The sequence below is a fragment of the Propithecus coquereli genome, unplaced genomic scaffold (assembly GCF_000956105.1).
Source record: "Propithecus coquereli isolate 6110/MARCELLA unplaced genomic scaffold, Pcoq_1.0 Scaffold574, whole genome shotgun sequence".
NCBI classification, from domain to species: domain Eukaryota; kingdom Metazoa; phylum Chordata; class Mammalia; order Primates; family Indriidae; genus Propithecus; species Propithecus coquereli.
This window is the reverse complement of record NW_012151663.1, coordinates 331,141-353,948: the sequence shown is the minus strand read 5'-3', so window position 1 is coordinate 353,948 and position 22,808 is coordinate 331,141. Positions and strand designations below refer to the sequence as shown.

Sequence of the window (22,808 nt, the reverse complement as noted above, 5' to 3'; positions counted from 1 at the left end):
ACAATTTTTCCACACCAGCTTCTAGTTTCAAGATACTATAGCCAAATTTTCTACTTGAGTAAAAAACAAATCTAGACCACCCTAGCACTGTTTACCAATATGTTTTATTGCATGGCACCTAATAAGAAACAACTTACACATGTATATGTTTACAGTTTACTAAGTGCCTTACCAAAATATTTGTCCCTTACAAACTCCTGGTAAAGCAGGTATCACCATACTCACCAAGCAAAAGTACAAAATGAGAGAGAAATTTAAGTCATTTGTCCAAGGTTACACAATGAGCAAAAGGAGAACTAGAATTCAATGAAAAAAAAAAAATTGATGCCAAGTCCAGAGGATTAGATCAAGGACACAACATATGGTAAAATGTTTCCACTAGAATTGGCAAGTGATAGAAAAATGATTAGTTCTTCTAGAAAAAATAATTTGTGTTTTCTGAAAGAGGGGAAACTTGCTTAACACATGACAAAAAGACTTTAAGACAGAATCATCCCAAACACAGTCAACAGTTCTGATCACACCAGAGCTGAACAGCAGCAAAGGAACAAGTGGCCAGGAAAAGAAGTCAGGGAAGCCATGGATCATCTCAGTTTCCTAAAATGAGTACACTTTTTTTCATAGTGTCCCTAAGAATTCAGGGATATGTGCAGACTCCCATGGGCTTATTTTAAGGACTCCTGGGTAAGGAAACTCCATAATCATCAGTCCGCTCCTCAAAATCTTTACAATCTTGAAGAATTGTCTGTTCATATCCATAATTACTCCTTTCTTCCCTACTTTTTCCCTCTTAAAGTCTAGCTTCCACATGATCACTCTTTTTTTTGTTTGTTTGTTTTTGAGACAGAGTCTCACTGTGTTGCCTGGGCTAGAGTGCGGTGGCATCATCCTAGCTCACAGCAACCTCAAATTCCTGGGCTCAAGTGATCCTCCTGCCTCAGCCTCCCGAGTAGCTGGGACTACAGGTATGCGCCACCATGCCCAGCTAATTTTTTCTATATATTTTTAGTTGTCCAACTATTTTCTTTCTAATTTTAGTAGAGATGGGGTCTCGCTCTTGCTCAGGCTGGTTTTGAACTCCTGAGTTCAAACAATCAGCCCGCCTTGGCCTCCCAGAGAGCTAGGATAACAGGCGTGAGCCACCGCGCCCGGCCCACATGATCACTTTTAATGAGACTACCCTAAAGCACATTTCTTGACCTCAGATGCAAATGCCTCAATAAAATTCATTAATTCCCTTAAAAATGTGTGTGCAAAACAAGCTGAGCACAGCAGCACATGCCTATAATCCCAGCTACTCAGGAGGCTGAGACAGGAGGATCATGTGACCCCAGGAGGTCAAGGTTGCAGTGAGCTATTAATCTAGCCACTGCACTCCAACTTGGGTGACAGAAAGAGACCCTCTTAAAAAAAGAAAAAGTGTGGCCGGGCGCGGTGGCTCACGCCTGTAATCTTAGCTCTCTGGGAGGCCGAGGCGGGTGGATTGTTTGAGCTCAGGAGTTCAAAACCAGCCTGAGCAAGAGCGAGACTCCGTCTCTACTAAAAATAGAAAGAAATTAATCAGACACTAAAAATACATAGAAAAAATTAGCCGGGCATGGTGGCGCATGCCTGTAGTCCCAGCTACTCAGGAGGCTGAGGCAGAAGGATTGCTTAAGCCCAGGAGTGTGAGGTTGCTGTGAGCTAGGATGACGCCACGGCACTCACTCTAGCCAGGGCAACAGAGTGAGACTCTGTCTCAAAAAAAAGAAAAAGAAAAGAAAAAGTGTGCAAAACAATGAAAATTTGTACATTATTCTCAGAGAATCCCCAGCTTTCCTCAAATTTTCAAAGGTTTGTGGCTCTAAAAAGATAACCACTGCTCTCTAAGGTCACAAATGACAATAGTATTCATCAAATCTGATAACCATTACTTGGTCATTTTTACCTACCTCACTTGATACCACTTAATTACCAAAGCTTGAAATTCTAAAGTAACTTCTTTCCAGAAGCTATGTCACTAGTGACAACCATGACTGATGGTTACTACCTCCGACACTTCGTCTCATTTTCTTCTTCCTCTCCCAAGAATCTGAACTCTCTATATCCACCTCCCTAAAGCCGGTGGTTCTCAAAGTGCGATCCCCAGATCACTGCAGCCCTGGCCCCAGCTCATGCCTACTAAATCAGAAACTCTGTCGAGTAGGGCCCTGCAATACATGTTTTTTAACAAGGTCTTCCAGGTACGTGCTGCTCGAGCTGTAGAACTACTGCTCTAAGCAGAACAAGCTTCAACTCCATTGGTTTATTTTGTCTTTCAAACACTTAATGAACCCTAGCTGTGTGTGAGGACTTCATTTTAATGTGGCAACTTTTCAAAATTGATTTCAGACGCTTAACAGAGTCCCAAATTCTGAGTACCCTACAGGGCATATGCAGTTCCTGAAATTATCTCAAATTGAGTCCAAAACCAAATTCATCGACACCCTACCCCCACCCTCCAAACCACCCCTCCTAACACACACACACACACACACACAATTTTTTTATTCTGTTCAGCAGCTGAAAACTTTACAGTCACATTTACTTCTTCTTCTTTTCCTACATATAAATCCCATCCAGAACCCACGGATTATTTCTTCCGAATGTAATTTAGATTCATCTCTTGCTCCCCTCTCATTTCCAGAATATCACTTTGATTTGGGACTTTATCACATCTGTTGCACAAATCTAACTGGTAATTTGCCTAGAGGGAAATGAACCCAGAGGCTATTTGACTCCAGAGTTTTAAGCTTTCAGTCATTAAGCTACATTGCCTCCTTGGAGTACACCAAAGCACTGACATCATTTAAAACTTCCTATTTAAGATCCTAAATGGCTTATAATAGTTCTTGGGTCACAAAACTTTTTATTACTTCAGCACTTACAGTCAAAACACTTATTCCTCTGATTTACCCACAGTTCTCTTCTCATGATCCAGCACTGAGCTCTTTCTATTCTGGGGTGCTACATTCCCTTGAAAGCCCAAATACAATCTATTACTGCCTAGTACAGCAGGAATGAATGGCATACATACCACTAAAGAGAAAGCCCATGTAAACTGACAGGACAGAAGAAAGTCCCTAAAAAGCAACCAATCTTTGGTTCACTTGATATTTCCTAGTTCTCAAACTAAACAGTATATCTTTTAGCTTTCCTACTAATTTTATAAAGATTATCTAGAGGACTTCCACTTCTAGCTAAGAAGCAAAAAGAAAGACTAAATTTATCTTCCTTCCTTAAACAACGAAAAGACTGGCAAAATATATGAAACAGTTTTCAAGGTATTAGATATGAGAAACAAAGGATGGTGACCCCCTTAGAAACACGATATTGGTAAGGTGGATGAATTCAGGCAAAACCAGCAAACTCCTGGAGTTGAAGAGGCAGAGCTGAGAGTCCATAGAGACCAAAGCAGCTAGAATTTACAGAACAAAGTACTGGGAAGAAAAAGCAGACCTGCAGAGGGTCTCCCTTAGAATATTTAGCTCAGTACCAATAAGAGCAAAGTGTATGAGGAAGGAGCCTGAGGCTAAGAACCACTGGAAAGGATTAGAGGGAAAGATGCCTGGTGTTCACACAGGGCCAGGAAAAGTGCCTGTTCCCACTAGGTAGAGTTGAAAGTCTAATTCATGGGATACTGGCTTGAGTACACAGGAGAATCTTACCCTAGTAGTGTGGAATAATTAGCTCTAGGCTGTGTACTGCTCAAGGGCTGCCTAACAAATAAATCATAAAATCAAGACCACCCAAAATCAAACTATTTCCAAGTAACTTAACTGCATACCAGAATAAAGCACAGGAAGTGTTTTAGGAATACAAAAATATACAACACCCAAAAAGATAAAATACAATATCTAATATCAAATCAAAACCAACACAGCATATAAAGAAGCACGAAAAATATGATCCAAACCTTTAACAAACAGATTAAACTAAAGAATAGAAAAAAATATACCATGCTAACATTAATCAAAAGAAAGCTAACGTGGCTAAATTAATCTCAAAGTAGATTTCACAGCAAATAACACCACCTGTAATGAAAATGGTCATTTCATAATGATAAAGAGATCAAGTTAAGATAAAGATGTAAAAATCCTAAACATTTATGTACTCAGAGCTTCAAAACACACGAAGCAGAATATGATAGAAACATAAGAAAAAACAGAAAAATCCACAATTGTACTCAGATATTTTACGATCCCTCTCTCAATAACTGACAGAACAAGTAGGCAGAAAATCAACAAAGACATAGTAACTTGAGTAACACATCAACTAACTTTACCTAATTGACATTTAAAGAACACATCACCCAACGACAGCAAAATGCACATTCTTTTCAAGTGCACAAAATATATTTTCCAAGACAGATATTTTGTGCCATAAAACAAGTCTCAATACATGAACTGAGACCATACAAAATATGGTTTCTGAACACAATGGAATAAAAATAGAAGTAACAGAAAGATCTTTGGAAAATCCCCAGGGAGGAAAAATAAGAAAAGGAAATGCCATAGTACTAAAATGTCCCGTAAGTCATAATATTTATATGCCCATAAAAATGTAAATATCAAAGAATTACTTAACCAAAAATTCATTATAAATATGCTGAAGGGAATAAGAGAGGCTAGTGTAAGAAAGAACAGGCTTTATATTGAAAAAGCTCAGGAAATTTCACCCCCAAATGACTCCTTAGTATAAAGAATATTTTGAATTAAAGTCCGTTAGAGATCAACAAGTATTGGAAGGAGCTTTCCCTCTTCTTAAAACCAGACCCAGCAAAAAGAACAATTGACTTCCTTCTCTTCCCTGTTAACTCAATATATTGCAGGAAAGAAGATCAAGAATGCAAGCTGAACTGGCCCAAATCATTTTAAATACAACATTAATACCTATCTCTCAGGGTTATTTAATTTCCAAAGAGAATCATTTATAAGTCAATCTGCTTCCCCCCATCCATTCATTCTCCCAAATACCTATTTATCCTCCCTAGTAACCATTTATTGCTGCTAAACAGAATTACCTATATTCTTCATCTCCCCGCCCCTTAAAAAGAGGGCATATAAATTTCTAGACCCCACTGGAATATTGGGTAATCAGTCTGTGATTCTCCCAGAGTGCATCGTAAATGAATCCCTTTCTCTTATTAACCTGACTTATTGTGAGTTCCTCTTTCAGCGAACCTTCTGGGGTGAAGGGGGAATTTCACCCTCATCCCCACAATATGTAACAACAAAAAGTGTAAAAAAAAAAAAAAGTGTATAAGTGATAAATCAAAAGGCAGCAGTGTATGTATATTAATCATAAATACAAAGAAGTATTAATTTAGAAGAAACAGTAGAAAGAACTGAAAGTCACTGCTTCTGGGGCAAATGGAAGGAGCAGGAAGGGATAGGGCATTTGGTGACATGTAATATTTTGACTTTTTAAACTATATTCATGTCAGCCAGGAGTGATGGCTCACACCTGTAATCCCAGCACTTTGGGAGGCTGAGGCAGGAGGACTACTTGAGGCCAGGAGTTCAAGGCCAGTCTGGGCAACACAGCAAGACCTTATCTCTACAAAAAAATAAAAATATAAAAATTAAAATTAAAAAATTAAACTACACGCATGTAGTGCTTTAATAAAATGTTTTAAAAGATATTTCATCTACATTATCTAATTTTGCTCCCAGTGAAGGAGGTATAATGACCCCCATTTGACAAATGAGGAAACTGATACTGCAGGTTAAGTAGTTTGTCCAAAGTCAAAGCCACTACACCTTCATTGATTTAATTATATACAGCACCTATTACGGCATCATCTACACAGGTACATAAAAGAGGAGGAAAAACATTAAAACTTGTTTTTAATTCTCATTTTTGCTTATTTCTGGAAATATTTTTATTTTTCGCTCTCTACCTAAGACAACTAATTTATTATCATAGCATATACTGTCATAAAACAGGGCATATTCACACTTACCCTCCTGCTAATAATGCATTTTTAAAATAAAGATTTTAGCAAATGTGAAGAACAAAATTGTACACAAAATCCAAAATTAAACACAATTTTTTTCTTAAATTTCATAATATTAAGGGAGTACAAATGGTTTTGTTACATGGATCGCTTTTGCAATGCTCGAGTCCCGGGTATAAGTGTGCCCATCACTGCAATAGTGTTCACTGTACCTGTTAGGGAGGTTTTTGCCCCTCCCCTTCTACCCCCAAACACTATTTTAATCATTATTTATAACTGTGGTAAAATACATGTAACATAAAATTTATCATCTTAACCATTTTAGAGTGTATTGTCGCAGTGTCATTAACTACATTCATTTTGCTATGCAAACTACCACCACATGCATCTCCAGATGGTTTTTCAACTTCGCACTGAAATTTTGTATCTATTAAACAACTACTTCCCATTCCCCCACCCCTAACAACCACCACTCTGTTTGTCCTATGAATTTGACTACTCTAGGTTCCTCATATAAGTGGAATCATACAGTATTTGTCCTTTTGTGACTGGCTTATTTCACTTATCATGATATTCTCAAAGTTCATCCATGTGGTAGCAAAACACTTTTTAAAGCTAGTTTCCAAAACAGTATCAAAACCAATTCCTTGATGATGCTGTGAGAAAATAAAACACTGGTGAATTCAAGAGATATTAGTTAAGAAAAATTAATGATTCCCTCTCTCCCAACCACAATCAGAACACAAAAGAATAAAAAATAGATTACAATTTTAAACTATCAAGAAAGGGTAACTTGGTAACTTAATAATATGCATGAAGGAAGGGAGGAGGGGGCGACTTACGTTTTTTGGAAAATCCCAACAATTACTTCTCTGAATTGTTGCTCTTTTGAGTTGTGCAACAAGGTCTATAAGGAAAGGCTTCTGTCAACGCAGCCTGGGTCTTTGTTTCTATCTTAAGGGTGGGGCCACACAAAAGATAAAAGTGCTAACAGTGTCAAATGTTCAAAAAATCCTGAGTCCTGGTAAGTAAATCAGAAGTGAAATAGCTCCATTCAGTCACTCAAGAGCTCATGTAGGAAATACAAGAAATCTGACCTTTACAATATACTTTGAAAATGTTCCCCTGGTTGCAGTTTAAAAAAACAAACTTGCTGTTTGACTTTACATTCCCCATTATTCTCTTGCTCTGAATCTCCACACTGAATGCCCTGTATTTATTTCCATTTAAAATTCACAATGAGGTCCCAGGCAGCCTTTCAATGGAGCCACTAACCAGCGGTCCCCAGAATTTTTGGCATCAGGGGCCATTTTCATGAAAGACTATTTTTCCATGGATTTGGGGAGGGGTGGGGGGTGGTTTCGGGATGATTCCAGCTCATTATATTTGTTGTGCACTTTATTTCTATTATTATTACATTATAATATATAGTGAAATAATTATATAACTCACCATAGGTTGGGGACCCCTGTCACAGAAGACAGTTTTTCTATGGACAGGGGGTCCGGTCAGGGAGGGGGAAGCAGAGCTCAGGAAGTGATGTGAGTGATGGGGAGCAGCTGTAAATACAGCTTACCTCCTACTGTGTGCCCCTCCTTCCTACTATTTCGGTGGTAGGGGGGCAGGTACTGGTCTCTAACAGGCCAGATTGGGGGTTGGGAACCGCAGCACTAAACAAAGCAGAGTGTTCACCCAAAAATATAATAGTAAATAAACCTCTTTCTCTTATTAATCTGCCTTAATTGTGAGTTGATCTTTCAGGGAACTTTCAGGGAAAGGGGAAGTTTCCCCCTTACCCCCCACACTGTGCTTTTTCTAAGCTCAGAATATCAACATCAAAAACAGAAAAAGTGGCTTAAAACAAAGTCAGATATTTTATATGACAACTATATAAAACAGTGTTTTAGACAAGACTTCATTTTTGTTTTATAAAGGTTACCATTTGGTGTGTCCAAAAATAAGCAATTACCACTGATAACTAAGACTATGTCAATGATGCTCCAAAGCAAAATTTCCCATTGTCCAAAATTATCTGCTTCTACTTGCTATTTTTCTAGATACTATACAGCTTCCCCCACACCCAAAAAGACAAAATATTAAATATTCAGCACTGTCATTATCTAAGTTCTCAAACTGCTACCCAAGCTATCGTGTCCATGTGATATACACTGTAGGTCAAAACACAAGACCTCAATTCATCACAATAGAAAAATGGATTTACTGCTTTTGACTTTCCTTCCAATGAAGACAAATTTTGGTCTGGGGGAAGCACACAAAGTTTTTTCTCTTCCCTTTTTTTAGGCTCCTCCTCCTGCAGAGACTTTTAAGGATTTTAAGGAAAGAATTTTATCTGATTTGTGACATTTTACAAACAGGCTACTTGACAGAGGTGCTATTGAAAGCTCGGCACTTGTCCCTAAGGCCACATTAGAAAAACAAGGACAAGTGGTTTGAGGAGAAGGAAAGATGATTGTCAGCAAATGAGGAGAATGGAAACTCCTGTCTAAAATACCATCATCTTACATGCAAGTTTCCAGAATGTCCATGTATATTCTATCCTGTTACAGTGAATTAAACCTGGAGTACAGGAAAACCAGGACTTGTAGTTTACCACGAGGGAAACCAGTGGTTTTCTTAAAATCATGTGGTATTTTCTGATTTTCTTTTTTCCATGAGGGAAAATATCTAATTTTAGTAAAACTAACTTCAGTTTCATATATTTAAGATTTTTAGTTAAGTTGCAATTCTTGGTCCATGTTTTGGAAATCAGAGATTACCTGGCAATAGTATATCTGTGTTAAAACAATAAAAGCATTAGATAAAATAAAATAAAATGCCATCATCCTAATCATAAGCAGAAATACAGAGCTTTGGAAGTGAGGGTTTTCAGTTCTAGCCTATTATTGTTCAAAGTGAACTGATGATTCTCCCCTGAAGACAATCCCTTGACCTTCACCTCTGTGACCTCTGCCCCCAGGACCTCCATGGGACAGTTCTGTTGAGCCATGTCCAGTAGCACAAAGAACAAAGGATACTCCCCTGCCCCACCCCCCAACCGCTGGCCTAAGGCAGGGATGCAGGTCCTAGGTCTCATCTTCAAGATTACTAACATAGTATGGCAACATGGAAAGGAGAAATATACAAATAAAAGATGAAAAAATAACCCACTTTACCCTCACCACCTTAGTTCACTTTGAAACTCATTAATTCAGTAGACATTTGGAATGAGCACCAGTGTTTTAGAAAGGAAAGTCTTTAAGATTCTTCCCACTCAACTATTCTATGGTCGCCATTTCCTAGTATCACCTGATCAATGATACTCACACTTGTAGACTTCCTAAAACAAAAACAGCATTACATACAGAACACTTATGATGTACACTGAGTAACTGAATGGGCATAGGAGAAATGAACAATCCAGCTCTCCGTTGTCATTAGAAGAAGTCTAGGATCTGCGCTAAAAGAATTTTTTTTTTTCTTAGATCCAGGTTCTCTGCTCCGTAACCTTGGCTGGGGTGCTGTGGCTATTTACAAGCAGGTGCAATCATAACTCTCTGCAGCCTCAAACTCCTGGGTTCAAGCAATTCTCTCCTCCCGCCCCCAAACTCCAGAGTAGCTGGGACTACAGGTGGATTCCACAGCATCCAGCTACTGGGGGAATCGGGGGTGGGAGAAAGACTTTTTGACATTAATTTGTGCTTTAGACATGGAAATTAACAGTTCCTGGATCCTAAACCATATGGGTCAAAGAAAACACCATTGTCACTTTATATAAAGCCGGCGAATTCAATAATGTTGATTATTTTTTTAAAAAAATCATTTGTACTGGTCTGTCAGCTTAGCAACAGGTTATAACAGTACTGAAAGAAGATGGTAACAGATTTAAGCCTTAATACCTTCATTGAGAAAACTGGACAATTTAAAGTGCTACCCAGATGGGTGTTAATCTTCAGAAATGAAGTATAGGGCATTTAACAATAGTTATGACAATTATCTCTTCAAGCCATCAGTAGGGGTTGCAAGACTTTCATAGGACAGTGTTAGAAATGTATGTTTAGTTTAATTTAATCCAATTAACTAGCCTCCTCTTGTATAGAGCTCATTTTTTGCAGAAACATTTTTTTTTCCAACAGGGGTACTCCTACATACTTCTAAATTGAACTATTCTACAGAAATGTATTCCTCTTGTTCCCTCTTGTTAATAAATGCTAAAATGTTGTCTAAACATATCACCAAGTCTTTATATGTTTAATTTTCCCCCTGATGTCTTTATTTCAGAGTTTTTGATACAATCCTATTTTTTTCTTCAAAATAAGTCCTATGGGAAATAGAAAAACACAAGCAACTTCAAGCTTTCCTTATGCCAATGTTGAATTCTAGAGTTTATCTGATGTATCAGCTAACAACAGAAATCTATTATTTTTAAGGTAAATGCAAATACAAAACCAGAACCAACTGATGAAGGTCTCTCTATGGAGTGAATTAGTAAACTAGTAACCTATGAAGGTCTACTATTCAAAACATCTGTGCTTTTAACGTTTGATGACAGTGCCACTAAACTTTCAAATAGTCTTTGATGTCTTTAAGTCATTGATGACTTAAAATTCCATTATTACCTGAAAATAACATCCATACAAGATTGCAAAACCTGACGTTCATCTTTCAAATTTTCAACTATCTTGGGGGAGGGGGTGTCTCTACTCCCTGAAAACTTGGCTTCCTATATTAAAAAAATAAAAAAAGGCTAACATAGTTATTGGTTTTATATACCTTCACCTTGCTAAACATGGACAAGTTCAAAATTGAGAAACTGCAGCAGCCATTGGTTAAACACTCAGGAATCTAGAGAATTTTGCTAACACAACTCTCAAATGATCATGAAGAAAAAAGTGGATTTGACAGTACAAACTTTTAAATTTATTTAGTCACATGAGGAAATTTTAAAAACCATATTTTATGTAGGTAAACCTTTTGCCCTTCTTTCCCCCCAAAAAGTGCTGATCTTTAGAAATGGATCTTCTTTGTGAGTCAAAGAGTTAAAATCATCTCTTTTATTCCCACATGAATGTCAATACCACTCAGAGGTGTCATGTTTTATTTAAAACATACTCTTACTCAGTAACCACTTTGTTCTAATTGGCAAGGCAAAGCCAGGTCCCCAAAGCACACAGCTCGTTACATTCAGTTTGGATTACAAAAACACAAGATAAAACAAACTGAATCAAAATGTACAAATTAACAGCTTAGGAGTATGGGACAGGGTGGTGGAATTAGGTTGTAACATGGTACAAAATCCACAAGGAGGCTAGGGAACAAATCACTACTGTCTTCATAAACTATGCAAGGTTTCCAAATGAGCAAATACACAAAGCAGAGGACAGGCTTTTCCATAACTCAACCAAACTGCTAAATATGGATACAACAAAACAAGAGTTTTTTCCACACTATTATGCACACATGTATGAGAGTGGGAATACCAACAAGAAGGTTTAACAAATGAAATCTGCAGGTTGCACTGTCTAAATATGAAACTCATCTTTGCCTTCACACTGACAATGTGCAAACAGCCTTACATACAATTAAATCACACTTCCAAACATTTTTTTAAAAAATCTTCTGAGAAGCTAAACACAGGAGACTAAATTAGAAGTGGTGCTTCTCTACGCAGTACAGAGAGCAAGGTTAATGAGCTAAAAGTTATATGAACAAGAATAAGAACGATGTTAAGAAATGAAGACCTCACCACCAAAATAGAAAATGCGTTAAATAAAAAACACTCCCCCCACCACGCATGCACACCTTTTCCTAAATTAGCTGCTGTGTGAAGCTTTCAGCACTGTTTCTCTGATTTTCATTGGAGATCTACAGACAAACTGCAACTAAACTAAAAGAAAAGAGCACAGGAAAAGCATATACTCCTAACCTACACACAAATGCAAAACAATATTACTGTTATATTCTCAAAGTACAATCCCAACTAAATCTACTTAGTCTGATTTTTAGAGTACAATCCCATCTAAATCTACTACCTTCACTCCTAACAACATCGAACAGTGGAAAAGATTAGGATCAGAGTCTAAACACCTAAGATCAAATCCCAGTTCTTCACCTTAAAATTTAATCTTGGGAACATGACTAAATAATCCATTTGAGCCACAGTTTCCTTATCTGTAAAACAGTGATATAAAATCACCAACATTATAAGGATCAAATGAGATAATATTGCGTGAAAGGGCTGCAGCAATCTTGGTTATTATTGCAATTACTTACTACCTTTTTAAAAACAGATATAATTGTCCATAGTCTTCCGCCATCTTTTTTTCACAAATAATTCTTATTCTACTTCGAAGTATCCTTCTTTTGGCATTCGCCATGTAAGATTATGTGCCATTTTTTCCTCTAAACCAAATGTCTTAAGGTAGTTTTTCTTCTTTATATACAATATTTAATCTAAAAGTAAATTAATAAATTTAAAACAAATCTTTGATAATAGTGAAGATTGTTAACATACAGTTAGATCTACTTTACACTCTAAGAGCCAACTAAGTACTAGGGCTTTTAAATGATATAAAATTTTATAGCATGAAACATCATATTTTAGTCATACATTAATGGTCCCAAAATAATGTCCTGTTTATACACCATCCCTACTAGGGGCTAAGAATTAAGTACAAGGGGCTTATATCCGGGAAAAGTGCCAAAAAGAAACCTCATCATGATCTTCTAATTTGTGCACAAAGGAAACAGCCAGAACAAGAATTAAGGCCACTGAAGCACCAAAAAGTCTCGTGGTACTTTCCTGAGTCTATCTGATAGTTATCCATATTCCTGCCAAGCCTAAAAGGGAGCCCATAAACCTAAGCCTGATCATTCTGATATGGTAGTTTGCATTAGTATACTGAGAATATGAAGCATAGGAAGTATTACCATGTAACTCAGACTGCTTTTCATGTCATAGAACATTGTCTAATTATATGAAAAGAAGACAACCATGTTCAAGCCCTAGTTCTCAGAACTAGGGGTCTCCAAGATTCTTTGATAGAGGTGTACCATCAGTACGAGATTTGAGCACATACTTCTTACTTGTCTGTTTTTACAGTAGTTATGTATTTCTGCAACGTATTAAATGATGTACCTTGTCCCTGCCCTCACCTCCCAAAATATGTCCACCCAGAACCTGGGAATGTGATCATATTTGGAAAAAAGATTTTGAAGACATAATTAAGAATTTCTAGATGGGATAAACCTGGATAACAGTGGGCCCTGAATCCAATGACACTTGTCCTTAGAGGAGACAGAAGAGGAAAAGACAGAGACAAACAGGGGAGAAGGCCATGTGAAGATCAAGGCAGAGACTGCAATGATGTGTCTGTAAGCCAAGGAATGCCAAGGACAGCTAGCAAAAGAGAAAAAAAGCAAAGCATGGAATGAATTCCCTCAGAGGCTCTAGAAGAAACCAACCCTGCCAATACCTTGACTTCAGACTTGTGGCCTCTGTCAGGGATATAAACTTTTGTTATTTTAAGCCACCAAGCATGTGGCAGTATGTTATGGAAACCCTAGGAAACTAATATAGATACCAATAAGATTATGTACATTATAAAAATCAATGATAATATTTAAAGGATAAAAGTCAACGTAAGTAGAAATTCTAACATTTTCTCTATGCCACAATGGACAATCCAGTGCACCACTATGGAAATCACGGCTTTAGACCAACACGTGGGCAGAAATAAAGCCAAGTGATAGACAAAATTATATTAAAAGACTCGGTAACTACCAAATTTTTTTCACTTTGCCTATAATACTCTGACACATGGTCACAATTTTTCCACTTAAGGCCAAAAAGAAGCTACCTTTCTCCTACTTACAGCACTGAGCATTTTGTTTCCTATTAGAAATGCAAAAATTATTTTTGACATAATTTCCATAATATCATCAACACACTGCTTCATTTATCTTGACTAGTATAATAATTACCCATACAACTTAAGAATGCTTATTACTAAGACATTAAACTGCTATAGAATAAGAGATCAGGAAGGGCTGCCACTGTCCAGCACTGCTAACCAGTTAAGGCCCTGCTGCCCAGTCTTGTTTTCATTTGAGTAAGGAAGCTACACCACAAAGAACAGGGTTTCTAATACAAAAATAGTCTTTAACATATTCAAACAAGCATTAAAAAAAATAGAGAATATTGCAACTGTGGTATAAAAACAGTAGTTGAAAACAACTTCCCCGTAATACTCTGAAATAAAATAAAATCATAAAATAAAATAAAATAAAATACAGAGTAACCGAAAAAAAGAAAACAACTTACATGTACATTAATGGGGATTAGATAAATAAATTGGGGCATATTATAATATAATGAGGGTGACCAATTAATTTACCAAGCAAACTGAGACACTTCAAGGAGTACAAAGAGATGCTATTAATATTTTCACTGGCACAAAAAGCATAAACTAAGACTGGACATTAATTATAATGGAATATTACAGTTAAAATGAACTAGAATGAGGTGTCAACATTAGTTTCTAAAAGCATTATTTAAAAGAATACCAGTTGTAGATTGACTAGTGCAACACACTGCTTACATATTTTTTAAAATAGTATCATATACAGTATTTATATAAATACCCATTCATAATAAAGAGCATAAATACAAGGATAAGAAGGACAGTGGTTTCTGTGGGGTGGGAAGATAATGATTGGGGTAAAAGGAGACTTTATCTTTGAGATGGTGGTGCCCTTTTTAATGTTGTAAAGAAAAAGGCAAAACATTAATTACTTCCAGGTGGGTGTGTATATAATATTCTGAATTTCAGACACCCATCTGCCAGACAGATATCCACCAACAAGCACACGTAATGGTTAAGGAGAGCCTGATCAGTTGAACTGTCTCCTTGTAACAAACACATGACCAATGTGTGTGTTACACCTGAGAAATCTTTCTTGGGCTTTCAGCTTTAAAGAAATCAAAGAGTATATACAACAGTAATCAAGTTAACAGAACTGCAAAAACAGAAATACCTTACTCAAACACTTCATCTTAAGAGGAGCAGTTGCCTTTCTTTTGGGAAAAGGTGATATGGAAAATCAAGGTATGACACGCTTACAGATTCCACTATCCTGCTAAAATCTCATTCATAGGAGTATTTGTTTTTATACTATTTCTGTAGGCTTCCTGCAATTTCTAAAAGGAAACATGCATAACAGGAAGAGATTCAATTTTTCAGACTCACTGTGTCCCTCTTACTGTAGATCCTAAAAATTCAGCTGTAACCTACCATTCTTCCCTTTCAAAAGTGACTGGAATCAGACTACTTCTACTCTGGCCTTCCAACAGGAAATGGAAGCAGAAAAGAAATTAGTGTGTAATCCTAAGCACTAAATTGCAAATTCGTAAGGAAATGTTTTAACTTACTTGCAGTGAAATGGGAATTTGTTATCCTCTTCTGGAAATTACCATGAAACTCAAGTTACTCTGAAGAAAAATGTTAGCATTTTGGTTTATCTATCATTTCACCCTGTGCCCAGCATTGTTGTATCACTTACCTTGAATGTCAACATTTAGGTGCCCTATGCCATAAGCTACAGCTAATTTGATTTTGCTCATTCCAGAAAGAAACTAACCACTTCTGGAGTGTGTAAATATACTTTACTTTTTAAAAAATGTATAATTTGTGCAATTACATTAATAATACTTAAATCTGAAAATATAGGCAAACAAAATTAAAATTTAAATCTCTCCAACTGCTCCTACCCTGAGATTACCAAAATTAATTTTTTCATGTATCATCTTCCAGCTTTGTCCCATGCAACTATGTACATATATATTATACGTAGCCTAATTAAAAACATGATACTAACATACTGCTTTGTAGTCTTGTCTTCTCGATCAGTCTTTAGTTCATGTCCCTATTTTTAAAAAGAAAAAAGAAAAATCCCAAACTAATAACATGTTAAGAGCATAAATTATGGAAATCTGTTATTCAATAATCACTTGGGATTTAGACAGAAAATTTGACAGCAGTGAACAAGTTTGGTAATTTTCCGACTGTATACAAAGTATGGCAGCATCGAGGAAAATGAAACCTTGCTTTAATACTATTTCATCCCTTATGCCCTCCCCAAAGTCCATTTTGAATTTAAAACAGTAACTAAACAACAATATTAAGAAATAACAAGTGAAACTGAAATGGCTATACAGAATTAATAGTTCTGGTCCATCTGACAGACATTAGCAGCAGAAATATATGAATCATAACTTAATATTTTCTCCAAAGTTAAATATCAGAACCCCATGTCACCAATGCTCATTTGAATAGGTACCTAAAAACAGATTATCTACAAAAATAAGTATACAGTTGGCTCTAGAGTCATAACAGAATATGCTTCCTTATGACACATAATTATGGCAGTGTACTTCACTAATAATGAGGTATAAGGCACAACTAACCACAAAACAAAGGTAAGTTTGTTTAACTATCTTTCACTAAGAAATATATACATTTGAAAAGTTACATTGAAACAAATTTTCAGAAAATGAAATAACTTCACTATTACTTTACAACCTAGGAGATGGTTTACCTAGATTTTTAATTAATCTTCAACTGAACAAGAAATCTCTTACACTTTAGTTCTTCTAGTTTTACCCTTTTTCTATAAATCAACACGATAAAGCATTAAAAGAATTCCTTTTTAAAGGAACTACGCTGTAAAAGGGAAGAAAAGAAAAAGAAAGCTTCTTGTACTGTGAAGTACTGTGTACTTCTTGTACTCCTTTATTTATCCAATTTTATGTGAATCATGGAATAGCAAGTTTCTTAAAAGTTAGTCTTAAATGGAACAGTATGTTTAAATAAATCATGCCTACAGTTTAATGAAATCACCTACTTTGATTTTTCAATGAAGTACTTTTGTCTCAGTGTATAAATGATACACCTATTAGTTTTTAAAAGACACTACTAAAAATTATTAAAAATACACACAGATGTGTAAAAGTCCACAGGAGCAACTGGTACTTTGTATACTAAGCATATATTAAGTCTGCCTCCTGATAAGCATCTGCTATCAGTGCTACTCAAAGAATCTTCCATCCTTTCCAGTATACCTTCTGGCTTACTGCCTCATAAAATGATCTATAGATTATAGCTACTTCCTAGCTACCATACTCCTGTTCTCCAAAGCTAACATTTCCAAGGTTTGTGGGTGATGGAGATGATGCCACAACTGGAGGAGTTAATTCAGTCCCCACTTGTGATCATCCTCTTTGGTGTTTCTGCCATCTGTACTTTTATTTAGGAGGTCAGCAAAATCATTCTGTGATGAGTGCCGCCATAATGATAGCTGGGCTTCAAATCGGGTTTGTACTCAGAAAGCAATACCACAGGAGTATCATTTCTACTCTGTAAGAGGCAGGACTGCTCATTAAATGCTACACTTAACTTTTTGTATGTATTTTAACATAGTAATAGGCTATCAGGTTAAGTTTATGCTTTCACACCGAAAATCACGAATCCAAACTAGTCTACAGCTTGGAACTGACAAAGATCACAAGAAATCAAGTGGTTAACCCCTTGACTGAAGACAGAAAGTAAACATCCCCTATTTTACAAACAAAATGAGATTCTAAGATTTTCCAAAGCCATACTTCAGCAATACATTGGTTTCCAATTTTTTTTCTAAATTTGCATACACAAATACAAAGAGACAAACTTTTAAATCATACTCCACAGTAATATATACATGATTTATATCACAACTCATTACACATTTTCATTTACATATGTAACTCAAATAAAGGTTTCACGAAATAGTAACCTTACTATTTGCAATGTACTGATATTTTTTATTCTACTCAATTTTTTTAAATGGTGACCATGACCCATTAAATTCTCTACCCACTAATGAGTAACAACACCCATAGTTTGAAAAACTGCATTAGGAAGGTAGTGTTTCAACCAATAAATGTTTATTTGTCATAATAAGTAACATGTCATGAAATTTTGTTGCTTTCCATTGCAGACATCTACTGATTCTTTTAGTAAAGTCATACACAAAACAATATAAAAATGTTTAATGAAAGAGAAGGGTAGTATGACAGGTATAAATAATATTATCAAGGGGATAGAAAAGCCAAAATTAGGCCAAAAAAGATCCTCAGACTGGCTTTAATAACTGGAAAGATGTGTGGCAAGATCAATTGATAACACATGTTCAAGGGTGCTTACATGCCATCCCTTCCATAACTTCAAATAAACTGCAAATTTGTTAAGCAAATCCTTTCTTTAGTGATAATAAAAAACAACGCTCTTGACTGGGAAGAATAATATATCAACTAAAAAGTGGGAGAATTCTTACCCAACTTCAGCAGTTACAGGCTTCTGCTCACAGAATAGTCTTAGACTTGAGAGAGATATATCCGCATTTCCAAACCAAGATACAGAGTTATGATGTGAGGAAGGAACATACAGAACATGTGAAATGAGGATCAATGGGGAAGATATAAAAATAGCAAATAGGAAATTTTTACAGGAATGGAGAAAATATAACCTGGTAAAATTAACTCTTGCCTGTTTTTTTTTAACAACTAAATAATAACCTCAGATAAAGAAAATCCAGATGAGCATTAAGTTCATTCTACCTCAAATCCTAATACTTGAGTCAAATACTACCTGGTGCTCCTCCTTTAAGTGTTCTAGTGATCCTGGCTGGCATAAAAAATCTTGAATGATAAAAGATCTTTAGGTAATACTACACAATTATGAAGAAAATACTAAAGGCCCTTAAATGAGTCCAGCCTTTAAAGGTAACAGAGGCCAAACAAGGATACAAGATAAGAGAGTTGTCAAAAAATATAAAATAAAACCAATACTCTCCCATTTCAAAGAGAGGAATTTTGGTTGAGCTTTAATGCCTCTAGCCCTGTGGTTCCCAACTCCCAGCTACCAATCCATGGCCTGTTAGGGACCTCACCCAGCCCTGGAAAAAGCATAGGAACCACGGGCCTCACAGCAGGAAGCTTCATCTATACAGACACTCTCCATGGTTAGTATCACTGCCTGAGCTCCGTACCCGCCTACCTGCCCCCATCCATGGAAAAATTGTCTTCCATGAAACTGGTCCCTGGTGCCAAAAAGATTGGGGACTGTTGCTAGCAAATCTAGCCAGGTTGGGCCCTCTTCTACATACATGCAAGGGTCTGACACAGACATTTCTCATTCTAACAATATAGAAAAACACTATTATTTGGTATATAATTTACCAGTAACTAACATTTCGATGGTTTTTTAGTAACTCTCACTCTTCATATACTCATTTCCCTTCCCTTCTTACTCACTCCCTCTACACTGAAACAGCCCAGGAATCTTTTATTTAAAAAAGGGGGGGGGGAATATCTGAAGTGATGATGGTTGTGGGGGAGGAGGGGCATGCGCTACCATTTAGCAGAATATTTCATCAGCAGCAAAAGTTATCGAAGTTAACATTTAACCAGCACCTACAACCTACTATCTCAACAAGATTTTAAACATGTTTTTTTCTCATTTCAGTCAATTTTATATAAATAAGTTACAACAAATTCATTTTTTCACACCATACATTTATTTTGAAAAAGAATCCTGAAAATTCTTTTTAACCTAGTGATACACAATAACTATTTTTAAAGTTATTTTCCATCTTTTAAAGTACATTGTACATTTTATAACGTACTTTAAAAAAGAGTATCTAAAAATCACAGTGACGTTGGCCAAAGTAATCTTCACGTTGTCTTGTACAACTCAGGCCTCTCCTCCAATAATGCATTCCCTATACTTGCCCTACCTTCATACTGATATGACACTCACAAATGCATTTTTAAAGTTCAATGACCTCTTTTGTTTTGAATTTCAAAAAGAACACAAAATTCAGCTTCAGCAAGCAGAATGTTACTACTCATTCCAGGCAACTGCTACTAGGGACAGCAGGACTGTGAGGGTAAAGATAAAGAGGAAAGAATATTTTCTTCACGAACTTGAAAATATCCTCTTAATATCTTTAAAGGCAAAAGTAGCAAAGCTGTATAAAAAGTAAACAGGCACAGATCACCAGAAATAAACAATTACCACCATAGAAAGTAAAACTGTAACTAATCCAAAGAAACACAAAGATCATGGCTAAACTTTGATGTCAAAGGTAATCTTTTAAACTTTATTTTCATTTAGGGACATGAGAGAGTTCTTCATGAGTATTTGATGCGAGCCACCTTACTGAAAGGTTTCTGACCTTCTCCCAAAGCTATGTTTTACCAAATTACAAGGGGGATCTCTGCAAGGAGACAGATACACAATCTAATACAAGTTGAGTATCCCTTATAAAAAATGCTTGGAACCAGAAATGTTTTGGATTTCTGATCTGTCTGGATTTTAGAACATTTGCATTTTGGAGCATTTTGAATTTTCAGATTTAGGATTCTCAACTTGTATATATTTTGTCTCTCTGCCACTTTCACCTTTACTATAAAGTTAATTGCTCATCGGTAAGGAAGTATTTCTTCATATCTGTAACAGAACATATGCAAAGTAAGAGAAGCAGAATACGGTCCTTTAACACAGAACAAATATCATTAAAAATGGAGGGGGGAACACACCAATATTTCTTTCCTTTAAAAACCTAAACTATTTGACAATTTCTACACTTTAAACAGACACAAGCTGCCAGCTTCCCCAACTGTCCCAATTCCTTTCCTCCTAGCTTAGACATGAATATAAAGGTCTAAAGCTTATATACCATGATGATCATTTCCTTGTCCAAAGAACATAATGAATAGAAGAAGAAAATCAACAAAAAAATCTTTGATAAAACTCTAGTCAGGTTCCTCTGAGCCCAACACAGTTTCTAACAGCTCAAGGCAACGTCCCTAGAATGATCCTAGTCACCCCTAATCAAAGCCTTAGCCTCTTAAAGCCCACGCCTACCAAAGAATTTACAGTTTGCTCTAGCCAACACCTGAAGATAGGCCCTGACCAACCACTTAGAGCTTTTACTAAAAAGGGTTTGTAATAGTGAATCCTTTCCCCTGTCCTACCTCCCGCAACTTGGGATTGTCTTTCCCAAGGGCCGGAAAGCCATTCCTTTAAAATGAAATCATCAGGAAGAATGGGGTCTCTATTTCCCTGTCTCAGATCTAGCTAATGGACATAGCTGACCTAATCAGCATACTCTTTGTAATTTTTCACTTCTCTGGCTATACTGAGCCCCTGTTCACACTGCAGTAGGCCCCTTCCTCCTCCCTCTAAAACTCCTAGTCACCTCTGTGCAAATTGAAGTTGACGTCAATTCATGCTGGATTCTCTCCCTTTTACAACAGTATATTACTGACTAAAGTCTGTCTTTACCACTTTAACTAATGTCCAGCTTTGACAGAATGTATAAAGACAATTAAACAAATTCTAATTAGTAAAGACTTACTTATTTTATATATAACATCACTAGATATAAAGGGTTTTTTGGGGGGGGCGGGAAGACAGAGTCTTGCTCCATCTCCCTGGTTAGAGTATAGTGGCGTCATCACAGCTCACAGCAACCTCAAACTCCTGGGCTCAAGCGACTCTCCTGCCTCAGCCTCCAGAGTAGCTGGGACTACAGGCATGCGCCACCACACCCAGCTAATCTTTCTCTTTTTTGTGGAGACAGGGCCTCAGTCTTGCTCAGGAGGCTGGGCTGGAACTCTTGGCCTCAAGTGATCCTCCCGCCTCAGTCTCCCAGAGTGCTAGGATTACAGCTGCCTGGCCATAAAGTTCTTTAATAATAATAATAATAATAAAAAAAAAAAGACCTAACAGTTTGAACTTCATGAAGGAGTCATAATTCAAGAAGTTGACCAATCAGCATTTTGGGGCTAGAAAAGGCCCTTGGCAAACATCAAACCCAAATTCTTCCTTTTACAAATGATGAACCTAAGGTCCAAAGAGATTAAGTGACTTACCCAAGGTGATTTCAATAAGGAATTTGATTAGAAGGGGGCTAACTCAGCATGATTCTCTACTCCCACATTTAAATATGCTTTCTGTTATATTCTCATTGATAAAGAAACATTCACCATTAATCATTCAAGTCAAGATGAGCAATGAATATAAACTGCCTGACTGAAAACATGTTTTACAATTCCACTGCACACCAACAACAGTAAATCAAGGAAAGTTTGGTGCAAGTGCACGAGATAGGTTTCACTCATGGAAGACTGTATACAGTCCTATGCACATATATGAAACACCTTGGTGAAGAGAAACTGTTTTTACACACAAGCTAAGAAAACAAAACCCCATGCATAGGTCCAAAGCAGGGTCAAATGATTTAGATAGTCTTCAAAACAATCAAAAGAAGAAAAATGAAAATAAATAAAAAACCCTTTTTCTGCACTTACCAGCAAAGCATTTGGAACAGAGATTCATAGTCTTGCTGGACCTGGGGCAAAAAAAAAGAAAAGAAAGAAAGAAGAGCTAAAAATTCTGTATCACTCTAATCAAAACATAAGATGTCTAAAATGTAGGCAAAGAATTTCTTGGCCAGGCAACTGAACTAAGAAACTAATAAATTAATAACAAGTCCCTAGCTAACTACCCAAGCCCCCCATCCCCAAAATAAAAACAACAAAAATAAAAACACTTTTTTAAAAAACCTATGAGTTAGCCAATGCTTTATTTATTGTGGTTAGCAGCTCAGGTAGCAACAAGTTCATAAATATCATAATATGCCCAGAAGATGGCACAGGAGTCAATTTATCCCATATGATTACCACATTCCCTCTGTTCACACTGGAATATACACCACAAAGTTATCACTATAA

At 36.5% G+C, this 22,808-nt stretch overlaps 1 protein-coding gene across 1 annotated transcript in view; it reads right to left on the bottom strand.

The window, feature by feature from the left end:
- Positions 1 to 22,421, bottom strand: part of ZFAND3 (zinc finger, AN1-type domain 3) — a 232,361-nt gene extending 209,940 nt beyond the window's left edge. The window contains exon 1 of the mRNA XM_012658137.1: positions 22,386 to 22,421. Coding sequence (XP_012513591.1) covers positions 22,386 to 22,413 — 28 coding nt within the window. The 5' untranslated portion in view covers positions 22,414 to 22,421. The remainder of the gene's footprint in view (positions 1 to 22,385) is intronic.
- Between the last annotated feature and the right edge of the window lie 387 nt (positions 22,422 to 22,808).